The following is a 13304-nucleotide window of genomic DNA, read 5'->3' as shown; positions in this document are numbered from 1 at the left end:
GCACCATTATATCAGTGATAATGTGGCTACAGCTATCAATTAAAAAATCGATTTAAATTGTTTGTCCTGTGCAGCTGTACATGCTTTTGCCAGGCTAATAACTGTACCTGTGCCTGTACAGACACACTCAGCAAACTCTTAAAGCCCCCAACTCCTGGAGGACAAGGGACTTCTACACCACTCTCTGAAGCATGTAAGTAACTCGAGCCAATTATTTGTGGTCTCAGTGTAATTGATAAGTTGTTGTAGTTTACAGTTACACCTTGCTATTACATGTAGGATTTAGTCAAATTTAATAAATTGTTTTTGTTTTGTTTATGTGCAGTAACATTACTGTACACAAAGGACAATGCAGTGGTGTAAGAGTATGAATGTACTTTGTTTACAGCTGCACCTCCAGCTCCAACATCCTTAAATGCCAATCTCGCTGGAGCACCAAAATGTGTTGGACCGGCCCTGCTGTGGCGTCTAATAGGCAAATATTGCGGAAAAATAAATCAAGGTATAAACAAATGATGTATAATCAAATGTTTAAAACTTTGCTGTTTGTCACATCCACGCTGCTGACGGCTATAGTGATTTCCCTGCAGATGAGTTTTTCTGACTCGCTCTGACGCCACTTTTCCGGCTATCAAACAACACAGCGTAATTTCTCTCTACCTCTGTCGCTATGGCGTTGCCGATCTGCTGCACGAGGAAGTTTCCTTTTTCCCTTGATGTGTCCCTCCATGTCGCAAATTCCGTGGGTTCGGCCAGCTGAACCTTGAATTTTAAGGGGAGTGTTATGTAAATTACCGTTGTTTTCAGCCACCACATTTATCAACAGCTGATCAGGTGTATGCATAATTGGCCCTGGTACGCACGCTTGATAAATCACACGTGGACGTTGCCGTAAGCTGATTTTTACACCCAGATCTGCTCCAATTCCCATGCAAGATTGATAAATGAGGGCCAAAGTCTCTCTGACCCTCTCCCTTCAGAGACGTCACGTTGTGTCTTGTGGGGTTGTGCCTTTGTGGTCAAGATGGGTAGAAGAGAGTGAGACCCAGAGAGACTGTCAGCCTGGACTGTGGTGCAATAATATTTTGTTTAATTGGTTTGAAATAAACCCCAATTTGTTGGCACACAACGTCTGGTAATTAAGCTGTCTGCAGGCTCAATAAGAACCTGTAGAAAACAGAAAAGGAAGAAAAAAAAGACCCGATTTTTTTAGTATCCCATAGTACAGCCCCCCTGGTATAAATGACGTCTCGCCTCCCTGTCGGTGTGCACCTTTTCCCGACAAGTTTTTTTTTTTTTTTATAAATCCAAAACTTTTTGTGAAAAGTGGCTTACGCCACTTTCAGGCCCCGTTTTGTGCGTATGCAAGTTTTATAAATGAGGTCCTTGCACCGTAGGACTGGGGTGGCATCATGCATCAGACGCAGACATTTATTCACCACTTGTGTCTCCATGACAAATTCACTTATCAGAAGTAATGTTTGGCCATCACAAAGATGTAATATTCCTGTCGTAGTTTTATGCTTAAACTAAGATACACACATAATTCTGACAGGACTGAAATAAGCCTAATAATATCTTCATATTTTCCACAGCATACAGATGAGAGAAACTTTTCTACCAGATGTATTTATGTTTTAAAGTTTTACCGCAGCTCATTTAGAATGACTGGGGAGACAGAGTTTTTGACCTATACTGCAGCCAGCCACCAGGGTGAGCAGTTTTGTGGAGACCTCACTTTGAACAAAGTCTCTTTTTAACACTTGATGCTTCTGATGTAAAAATTTAGATTGGTTATACAATCTAATTTTACTAGTGGATTTAGGGGACTCACCATTTAAGTCTTGTTTTCCATTTATTCACCTGATTTTGTTTTCCACATACATCAACTAAATAAAGGAGTGACTAAAAACCTCAGCTGTTTAGGGGTACAGTTTGCACTAAGTGAAAGTCATCCAACATGTTTTAGTTTGGTAACCATGAATAATAATCTCCCAAAATCCATCTCTTTTGGATGAGAAGATGAGGGTATGGGACTATGAAAAGAAGAAGATGCAGTATTTCCTTTGTTTGAAGTGTCTGGTGAAATACAGGGTCTCAGCTTCATTTCCACATCTCAACCATTATCTTCAACATCTCACCTGAGAGCGTGTCAAAAAAACAGGCTCACAGCACCCTCTGCAGGAAGAATAAAAATCATATAGGGCTAGTATAGCCACAGCTTCCTCTTTCAGACAAAACTTCAATTTATTTATTGCACTTAAAAAACAAATATCTAAAAAAGAAGAGTTCATGCAGCACAGGATGGAAATAAATCAAACATTGATAGTTTGATGAGAAATCATGCCACAGCAACAACATTCATTTTTTATCTGCTCCCAAAACATATATATCAACATTTTCACACCGTGTCAAAAAGTAAGAAAATTGTCATTGCTCAACAACTTCTGTGTAGTTTTTTCCTTAAATTCTAAAACACGTGGACATTTTAGCATTGTAAACATTAAGATGATAAATATACTTTAAGACTATCAACAGCAGCTTATAACTTACCACAGACAATAATGGTTTTCAATGACCAGCACAGGAATATTACACTGACTAGAATCATATTCAATTCACCAGTAGTTAGTCACATTCACCACAATCCACAGAATAACTGAATCCAATATGAAACATCGACCCCTGTTGATTTCTAAAGGTTTGTTCATGGAGCACCACATTCAGGCATTTTTAAAGAACGTCTCTTCAATGACCTTGGTGAGCCTCTCTTTCATCTGCTGACGGAAGCCAGTGTACCACTCCAGCAGCCTCCTCCTCCTGTCCACCCTCTGCTCCTGGCTCATCCCTCGCTCCCTCTCCAGGATGGCTGGTAGTTCTTTCCAGTCACTGATGAAGATGAAGGGCGCCCCTGAAGCTTTGAGCAGATGCAGAGGAGAGCTGGGCCCGGCTGCACAGGTTCCAGGTGTCAGTACGTCCTCCACCACGGGGACAGAGCCATACGAGCAGGCCTCATAGATGCGGTAGCACTCAGTGTTGATCCCGACCGGGCAGAGAGTGAGCTCGCTCTGAGCCAAAGCTGTTTGATAGCTTCTCATGCTGTCTGCTGTCTCCTGAGGGAGCCACCTGAAGAGAGGAGAGGAGAGGAGAGGAGAGGAGAGGAGAGGAGAGGAGAGGGGTGGGGGGTTAAAACACCCTTTCTTTTCCATGCTCAAAGGAAAACCACATCAATGTGCCACATCAAAAAAGACAGAGACTAAATGTCTCCTAGATTACATTCAAAGATACTGCGGACAAAACAAAACAAAAATCATACATTAAGAACCAGCTCTCCATCAGCCGTCAGAGAGCAGCGAACACCCCCAACAGCCCAGATCTAGGGTTGTACAGGGACCTCCAGCTGCCTTTTGGGAAAATATCTGGACCAGGGAACAGGGCTTGACGCTTAGCATTTTCCCTAGTAGCACAGGGGCTACCAAGATGAAAACTCTAGTAGCACAAAAATATTTTTAGTAGCACAATGAAAAGTTACCAAGTAGTATGTTTTTCTTTAATACAAAGATATGCGGTCAAGGAGGAGGCCTTTGTAAGCAGAATAACTAGATTTATTGAAATATAAACATACATTTGAAAGTGACATAAACATAGATTTAAAGTGAATTAAAGTGAATTCATGTGCACAGTGCAACAGAGGAATGGTACAAAAACAAGATGATAAAAAAAAAAAATAATAATGTAACAGTTGTCTGTTATTAACGGGTTATCCTAACCCAATACATTTCTCCAACAGATTTAATCCTATATAAACTGTGTTATAGTATAGAGGGATTATTTGTTTATCAACAACTGCAGATGGGCGCGCAACTTGGGGGCAGAAGCACTGCAGAGTATAATGGTTTGTCAACTGACATGGGGGAGTTAACCACCAAAAAACACATTTTTAACTTAATGTCATAACTTTGACGGACGGCGAAATGCTCCCATGTTTGTGAAATAGCAGTGAGTGGACAGAAGAGATCAGCAAGTGGACAGATATTAGGTGGACAGACGTTTTTACAGGAGAAATCCAGCGTGTACCCAGAGAGAAAACACAACTCTCAGTCAATGCTCATGACTGCATTACCCGTGGACAATTATCAGACTGTAACAGACCAGGATGTAAACATCGTTTCATAATATTCCCTAATTTACTTAGGTCATAAAAAACGTTTCTGTTAATCATAATTTATAGATTCACTCATTATTTACTGTCCATATTGAGTCCATGTTTGGTCAGAACCTCAGCCCCAAACCAACTTTTTCATTAAATAAACCAAGTCAAATCTGTATTTTGAGTATCAGCATTTATTATAGCTTGTTTGCAGTCAAACCTGGTTAACTGAGGTTGGATAAAGAATAAACATTTAATTACACACACGCAGACGTTGCTGGTGTATCACTGTAAACTGTGACTCTGCTAACTGGTGACTCTCGGCTGTTAATCACAGCTGCTGTCGGCTGAAAGTCACCAGTTAGCATAGTCGCTAGTGACTCCAAAACACTGGTTGCACTGTAACGGTCGAAACTTGACAGAAGTTGCCTCTATTGTGTAGTATTGTTTTTGACAGCTTTCCACAGAAAAAACGTACATTTTGATGCTTCTAACAGGTTGAATTTAGTGTTTAAAAAATGCTAACTTGTCTGAATGAATGGAGCTAAATGCCACTTAGGCAGTCGAGATGCGTGTGCATCTTTATGATGATGTAGACTGATAATCTCTCTACACAACATTAATGAAGTTTTTACAGAAGTGGTTGAACTTTGAGGAAAGGGTTCGCATCAATGTAGGTCCTTTAATTACAAAGGACGCTTAATTACGCTTCTTGGCATGCAACATGACTGTTTTACTACAGTATCTTGTTCAAGATTAGGGTGACAAAAACAGACTCCCCAGCTGTTTTTTTATGCGCCATGCAGTACTTACAATACATTGATGTGTTCACGTAAAGAAGCCATGGGAAAGCTTTCTGCCAGTCAGCATTAAACTTGTATCTCTTACAACTGGGAACGGCAGCAGCATTGCCTCTCCGGCGTCTTGAGAAACCGTGTCTGAATCTAACACGAACTCTCCCCTCCCTGTCAATTTCTCCTCTTTGCTCCATTTCCTCATCTAGCCTCAATTCAGAGTCCACATGATCTGGTTTTGTTGGTCTTTTTAAATCATAATTGATGGGCTTCATATTGGTGTCATTAATTGTTTGGTCTTTCTTCTAAAATACTTATGTATGTTGCCCAGCAACCAGTCCCACTGCTGTGCTGTAATTGGTCAAGATGAGGCTTTGGGAGCGCCTGGTTATGTTCGTCTGTACCTCGGGCAGGGTGGTTCAGTGTTTTAGTGTTCTTTTTTAAAGACAAGAAGGTATGGTTACAAATCAGGAAAACTTAAAATCAGTAATATCAGACCACTGCAAACGTGAAAACCACATAATGGACTGGGACAAATCAACAATAATCAGATCAGAAAGCAACACATACAAGAGATGGAGAAAGGAATCAATAGAGATGAGGAAATGTGGCACTGACACCAGCAACAGGGATGAAGGAGCCTTCCAGCTCTCACACACCTGGGACTCTCCAGAGGCCATCAGCTTTACTCGGTGCAGTAATGTGTTTCTTTAGATGGAAACTTTTCTTCTCATCCAGGAGATCGAAACCAACCTGTCTCTTCAGTATACTAACTGACTTAATGAATTTCTCAGTGTCACTAAGTGATCACTTATTTTGACTGACTTTTCATACGTTTCATCCATGAATCTATTTATTGTCTCTAAGGAATAAAGATCAGAGCCACTGCTCAATGAATCAGCAATGGATGCATTATCTGACTCATACTCTTCCTCCATCTCCTCCCCTTCACATAACGTCTGACACACTGCCTTAGCTTCTGTCACTGAAGCACTTAGACCTGCAGAACCTTCATAGGCTTCAGTTTTATCATCCTCTGCTGTTAATGTTTTTTCTTTAGCCTGGGAGCTGATGCTCCTTTTACCTGGTGAGCTAAAGAAACTAACCTCAGCCGCAGCCTCACCAAGAGCTGCGGGTGAGGACTTAGAACCACCTGCAGTCACGACCGCGACCTCCGCTGCAGGCGCAGGCGTGGCCGTAGCGCAGGCGCAGCATGGACAGAGCCGCCCACATCAGCAGCACCACCAACCTGCTCCTCTTGTCTGTGCGGACAAGCAAAATGTTTATGTCACACATCACCACATTCCAAACACTTCATTTGTCCCGAGCTGGCATACATCATATAAGAAGCATCTACGTATTTGACTCGGAAGGAGACTTCCAGAGTCTGCGTGGGAGACTCCAAAAACATGAACACCTGACGCCGCAAAGACTGAACATGTTTCAGTTTGGGATTTGTACACCCTAGACTCACAGTTTTGAAGGCGCTTCCAAACTTCCCGAATCTGTTGAGCTTATTCTCCAACAACTCATTGGAAATGAAAGGCGGAACACTGGATACGGTGATCCGCGTAGAGGGAACTGACAGCAGGGAAACTTGGACAAAGAGATCATGAATGAATACACCACTCTCAAACAACTGAGACACCAGAACCTGACTCTTCAGGAAAACCACCACAGCCCTGTTCATTCGGGAAGCATACAGAAGGTTACCATGACCTACCTGTTCACCTGCAGCTAACAAAACCTCCTCCACGGTGACGGCTCCATTCGGAGGAACAACCCAAACTCCCTGCTGGAGTCGGAGGTGGTGCCTCAACGGAGGCCATTCCTCCTAACAACCCCTCCAACGATTTGTCTAACCTACCTAGAAACACTTAAAACTAAGGAAAAGACACCCTTATCTGATCATGCAGTTTAAGACAGGAAAAAAAGAGACAGCAAACAATTCAAAAACTCTGTGATACTCACGCTCCACCACCACCACTCACAAACAGGAAACAGAACAGAGGAGAGGAGAGGAGGGGCGGGAGGAGGGGAGGAGAGGAGAGGAGGGGAGGGGAGGGTAGGATGGAGAAACATGCTCAAGATGCTAGCTATCATCAATATGGAAGGTTCCTGGACTGAAGGTATAAAACCAATTCCAAACTAAAACTGATCTTTGCCTTTAAGAATATTTGAGTTAATTTCTACAGAAAACAAGAGGGGACAGATGATAAAGAGTTGCTTTTTTGAAAAAGCTCACATAAAGTCTTATATAAGCTCTTGTTAGTGTACAGAAGACGGGATTCAGAATTAATGAGGAATTACTTTGGACTTTTAGTGGAGCATGTTGAAACTTCAACAAAAAATATAATTGGTTTATATTCCTTATGTTTATCATTCTTTCAAAATCTTTAACACTGTTTTACAAGTGAGACCCTGAAAACTTCAGATCGTTTTACTCCCACAGCACAAACAAAAACTGTCTCACATCGACTTACTTCTCCCTGGCAGTGGTGATGCACTCTTTATCCAGACCAGATTGTTTCAGCACCTGCATGAGAGTTTCCCTGGAGGAGTTTTTGTAAACAGTTCCTAGAAAGTTACAGAGGTATGGCCTGTTAGAGGTGATGAGCTGGGCATTGGGCCTGATCATAGGGAACTGCCTGTATCTGCAGAGACACAATAGAGGAATGTTAGAGACTGTTTAAATACAACACATTGTTCTCAGACACACAGGTATGACTGGGAATAAATACATACGTGGCGACACCAAGGGGCCACTGGAAGACGTCTTTGTCGTTGATCCAGGGGCTGTCGTACACCACAAACAGCAGCTCCACAAACCCCCCGTTTCTTTTCAGGTAAGGGCTGATCCAGTCGTTGTTGCAGTGCTCATTGCCCAGCAGGACCACGGCCACGTGAGACACCGTGTGGGACTGAACCAGAGCTTCAACATGCTCCAGCCAGCGTGTGGAGTAAGACACTTTCTGTTGCTCACGGCCATTCAGAACCAGAACAAGGCTGTTCATATCCAGAGGGACATGACCCTGGACCACAGCAGGACCTGTGTAGAAACTGAGAAGAGCATAGAGGAAGGAAAATCTGATGCTCTGCATTATTCAGAAGTCCTATCATGACATGGTGTGTTGCACTGAGCCCAGGGGTCTACTTGAGTTTGACTGTTTTACTAGTCTTCTTTTTGGATTTGTTACCTAAAGTCGATCTTTCCTGCCTGCAGCTCTCCCTCTCTCCATTGGGCCACCTTGTCAGTGGGGTTGAGGGGTCCCTCTAAAATGTGTTCCCAGAGATAGAGCCCTGGGGGAAACAAAAAGGTGTGAGCAGCAGTAAAAATATCAACACAAGCACTGTAATGTTGTTGTGCAATTTCCAAGCTGCTGAGTGTAAATTAGTTTAATGCACTTTGCTTTTTATACAAAAGGGGGCCCTAGAATGATCAGATAAGTTTTAAACTAAGCAGCTGAGTTAATCATACAAATTATACAGAGAAAGAGTTTAGACATGGTTCACAAAAAGCAGACAAGTGTTAAAAAATCAAAATCCTTCAAAGCACATGTGAGACAGTTTCCCTTCCTTTTGTGAAGTGATGTTAGCTTTTGAAGATAAGGAGCTTCTGTGGTTCATGATGAGTATGATCCACTATTTGTCCAGTTTAATTATTGAAAAGTCAGTCAAAAAATTATTATACACACAAGTAGGGCTGGGCGGTTATGGTAAAAAAAAGAATCACGATTATTTTAAGTGATATTGAAATCACAATTAATATACACAATTATTCATTTATTCAAAAACTTCAGTACTGATTTAAACACAACTTTAAAGAACCAGCAAGTGGCACATACAGTATTATTGATACACATAAGTCACACACACTCGCTGTGGCTGCACATGGAACACAGAAGAGCTATGAAGCACAGGAACTTACATACATCTACACTGTGTGGCATATTACTTGTTTTTCTTCAATTATATTGTTTTTATGATTGTCAGATGGCAAAATTGAAATCACAATTAAAATCCAATTAATTGTCCAGCCCTAAGCACTTTCCCTTTCTTTGTCTTCCAACTGACACATGCCCCCCAACCACTTCCTAAATTTAGATTAAGATTTAGATTTATTGGTCCCCAGAGGGGAAATTCATTTCCATTGACTGAACATTACAGACTAACAACAACAACAACAAACATTGCACCTCAAACAGACAACACCAGACATTACAACAACAACAATCATTGAGCTGTGGACAGGTCAGCAGGGCCTGTTGTTCAAGGCAGCTATGGCTGAGGGGATCAGGCTTTTCCCCAGGCGAGCCCTTCTGAACTTGATATAACTATACCTGCGCCCTGAAGGTAGTGGGATAATGTATTGGTTCAGTGGGTGGGTGATATCCTGTACTATGGTGTTTGCTAACCGAGTGATGGACCTGTTATTTAATTCTGTGAGGTTGGGAATGGGTAGACCAATGATTTTCGCTGCTGTTTTTGTTATGCCTGTGAGTTTGGCCCGGTTGGTGACAGAGAGCATGGTGTAGAAACAGGTGGAGCAGTACAGGAGGATAGGCTGGATGATTCTTTGATAGAGTAACAGCAGGAGGTGAGGTGCAACATAGAGTCCTTTAAGTTTTCGGATGGCTGACAGTCTTTGTTAGCTACGTTTTTGAATGTCCGTGATGTGTTGATCAAAGGTGAGTTTTTGTCCAGAGTTATTCCCAGATATTGGAAAGTGTCTACTGTCTCAACTGTTTGGGTGTTTATGATGATGGGGTGCTGGGGTGAGAGGGGGCTGATCAGTAATTCCTTTGTTTGATTTACGTTGATTTGTAGATGGTTGTCCGTGCACCAGTTTGTGAAGTGTGTGACAGTGTTGTAGTAGTCTGAGGTGGATTGACTGTCAGAGAGGAGTGCAAGGATGGCTGTGTCGTCCGAGTATTTGAGATATGTTGTGGTGGGTGAGATACTGAGGCAGTTGTTGGTGAAGAGTGTGTACAGGAAAGGGCTTAACACACAACACCCCAGTGTTGATGGTGAGAACAGGGAATGTGGTTGAGCCCACCCTTACTGCTTGCTGTCTGTCAGTGAGGAAGTTGTGGGTAAAGTGTGAAGTCTATGAAAAGAATCCTGGCGAAGTTGCCTGGGGAGTCCAGATGCTGGAGAAAGAGGTGCAGCAGGCAGGCTACAGCGTCCTCTGTGCCTCTCTTTGCCTTGTAGGCAAACTGGAGGGGGTCCAGGTGTGGGGTGGCAAGTGGAAGGAAAATGTTCAGCAGGAGTTTCTCCAGACACTTCATTATTATGGAAGTTAGAGCTATGGGGCAGTAGTGGTTGAGTTCTGTGGGTCTGGGTTTCTTTGGAACTGGGATTATGACAGCAGTTTTCCACATTGTGGGTATTGTGGCAGTCCGGTACGCTTGACAGAAGAGTGAGTGTAAAACCGGAGAGAGCTCCATGGCACAGGTCTTTAGCACCCTGGCTGGGATGTCATCAGGTCCTGAGGCCTTGTGTGTTTTGCACAGGCTCAGCTGATGCCGTACCTCCTCCTCTGTAAAAGGGGCCGGTTCTTCAGGGTCTGGTGGCGGGAGGGTTCTCAGTGTGGCCTGACACTCAGGTGAGAAGTCCTGATTGTCAAAATGGGTGTAAAATTTATTCAGAGCAGTGGTGAAGGTTTCCGGGTCACTTTCTGTAATTGTGTGTTTGGGTTTGCCTCCAGTCAGGGTTTTGACCTTCTGGGAGGCATGCTAATGGCTTGTCAGTTCAGCTATATCAGTTCTGACAAAAAATACTAACTACTACACACTGTACCTGTAAATACGAAGCACTGCATCCTGAATACTAAACACTGTAACTTTAAATACTCAACACTGTACCTTTAAATACTAAACATTGTACCTGTAAATACTCCACGCTGAACATTCAAACACTGTAACATTAAATACTAAACACTGTACTTGTTAATACTACACACTGAACCTTTAAATACTACACACTGTACCTTTAAATACTACACACTGTACCTTATACTAAACACTGTACCTTTGAATACAACATTAATAATTAAATCCTGCACACTTTACCTCAGAGGTCTATCTAACTTTAGTCTGGTTTTGTCAGAGGTTTCTGCCAGTTTAAGGGAAGTTGTTCCTCTCCATTGTAACTTGATTTTGCTGCAAAGCTCTGTACTCATGCGGGGTTAAGATGAGATCAGACTCCTTGTCTTGATGTTGGGTTTCTGCTGATAAATAAAAGGTTATTAAGGTTAACAGGTCTATGCTTGTTCATGTTTTAGGAAAGTGCCTTCTGAAAACGTTTGTTATGGTTTGGTGCTTTAAAAATAAAGACTGATTGATTTGTATATTGTGTTCTGCACAAACTTAACTGAATTTCTATTAAGTGAATTGTAAGAAAGGAAAAAAGGCCATGCTGCAAAGGCGACATTTAATCAACACCTGAAGTGCCAGAAATAACAAGATCTATTTCTACTTTTTTTAAACCTCAATAGTTGTCACATTTTCACCACTAAACCTTATATTTACATTTATTTTCAAAGCTTGATACTTTGTAGAGGTGTTCAGAATTGTTCCACCTCCACTTCGCTGTTCTTGTCCCATGCTTTATTCACCAGTTGCTAAATTTCTTAACCTTTTGGCTTGGATGAGAAACCATAATCAGTCAACTGTAAATTTAAGAAAGACTGGAAATGGAATATGATTTCTAACTATTTGTTTCATAATTATAAAAAATGGAACAGTTCATGTGACAGTTGCCTTATCATACAACATATTTATTAAACTTTATTTAACCATCTCATGGCTTTCATGTGATATAACTGTTCACGGTGGTTGTAGGGCACCTGAAAGCTGTTTGCTTTTTCAGATTATAAATAAAAACTTCCTTAATGGCATGATAAACTTCCCAGTAACAAGAGAAAGCCTGCAGTAGAAGAGGTGTGACATTGTAATTTCCCCTTGGGGATCAATAAGTATGCAGCATCAAAGGGTTCCCAGTGAAACCACTACAGAATAAGGAACAAAAATGAGTTTTAGTGCAAACTTTCTGTAAAGCTAAGAAATATACATAGACCATATGCATTTATAGATGTAGAAAACTATTTAAATAACTGGTGAATGGTTAGTGGTGACTGTTGAAATATCTCTCCCTTACAGAGATTACTATAATTTGAGCTCTGTGAAGTAAGGCATTGTGAAAGTGATCTGATTACAAAATAAAAGAAGAACTGAAATAACCCCCCAAAAAGTCAAACTGATTTCAGAGCATTATCACTCATGTAGAGACAGCAGGCCTCCCCTGAAGGGTGTAGTTCATTGAACATACAGTATCTCCTTACTTCGTTACTTACCGATGGCAGCTTTCCCCCAGATCTGGACTTTATATCTCTTTGATTTGTTTTTATCAATCCGGCTCATGTGCTGTTTGAAGGCCTCTCTCTTTTCAATCAGAGCCGAGTTGTACTCAACCCGCTCATCCTCCCACGGATTCCACGCATCTGCTACAAACGACTCCGCGGCACCGCCATCTTTGACACCACCTGAAACATAGCGTCCGAGGTTTACACACCGATTCATGATACACATGAAGAGAGGTCTTCATCATAACACCTTCAAGGCTTCCTAGCAGTCGATCTATGACGGCTTTAGTTTCTCTGCGTGGTTGGGACATGGTGGAGTCACGGTGGGTTAAATTACCGGAGGGTGCTCCTGTCTCCGTCTTCACCACCCTGTGAACGCGGGAGATCACCTTGGTGCTGAAGAACACATTGTACGCAGCGTAGAGTGAAAACGCCACGTATGCGAAGATTATCAGAAGGAAGAGTTTTCTTTTGGGTATTTTCATGTTGATTTGATGTTTTCTTCTCACTTAGGTCACCATTGTGTAGCTCGTCTCCATGTTGTGGGAGGACCCTTGTTTACATCACGAGGACCCCCTAACAAAGCTGACCTGAAAATTGCCTGAACACAACAAGGCATTTCTATTATTATTATTATTATTATTATTATTATTATTATTATTATTATTATCATTATTATTATTATTATTATTATTATTATTATATATTGTATAGCACTTGAGACAGCCTCCTGAAATTGTACCAGTTTTTCGTAATATTAACTTTTGATTGCAAATCGCCATAATTTTACTGAGTAACTTTGCTGCCTTTTGGCCAGGACTCCCTTGAAAAATAGGTTCTTAATCTCAATGGGACCTTCCTGGTTGAATAAAGGTTAAGTAAAATTTATTATTATTATTATTATTAGTAGTATTAGTATTATTATTATTATTGTAGCGTTCTGAAAGGTAAATTGCTTAAGTCACTTTTTGCAAACAAAAACTCACCAACAGTGCCC

The 13304-nt window shown here is 41.5% G+C and overlaps 1 protein-coding gene across 1 annotated transcript; it reads right to left on the bottom strand.

Annotated features, from left to right (window-relative positions):
- Positions 1-1954: 1954 nt before the first annotated feature.
- Positions 1955-12894, bottom strand: LOC141786437 (ribitol-5-phosphate xylosyltransferase 1-like). Its single transcript, XM_074665082.1, has 6 exons — positions 12645-12894; positions 12299-12487; positions 8142-8244; positions 7690-8004; positions 7428-7598; positions 1955-3126 (listed from the first exon to the last, which is right to left on the bottom strand). Exons 1-6 carry the CDS (start codon positions 12790-12792, stop codon positions 2724-2726), a joined length of 1329 nt encoding a protein of 442 aa, XP_074521183.1. The 5' UTR covers positions 12793-12894; the 3' UTR covers positions 1955-2723.
- Positions 12895-13304: the final 410 nt, after the last annotated feature.

Source organism: Halichoeres trimaculatus, unplaced genomic scaffold (genome assembly GCF_033239565.1).
Source record: "Halichoeres trimaculatus isolate MK-OKI-2021-1 unplaced genomic scaffold, fHalTri1.1 fHalTri1_scaffold_28, whole genome shotgun sequence".
NCBI lineage: Eukaryota > Metazoa > Chordata > Actinopteri > Labriformes > Labridae > Halichoeres > Halichoeres trimaculatus.
Note: the sequence above shows the minus strand (reverse complement) of the source record. Positions and strands in the feature narration are given on the sequence as shown.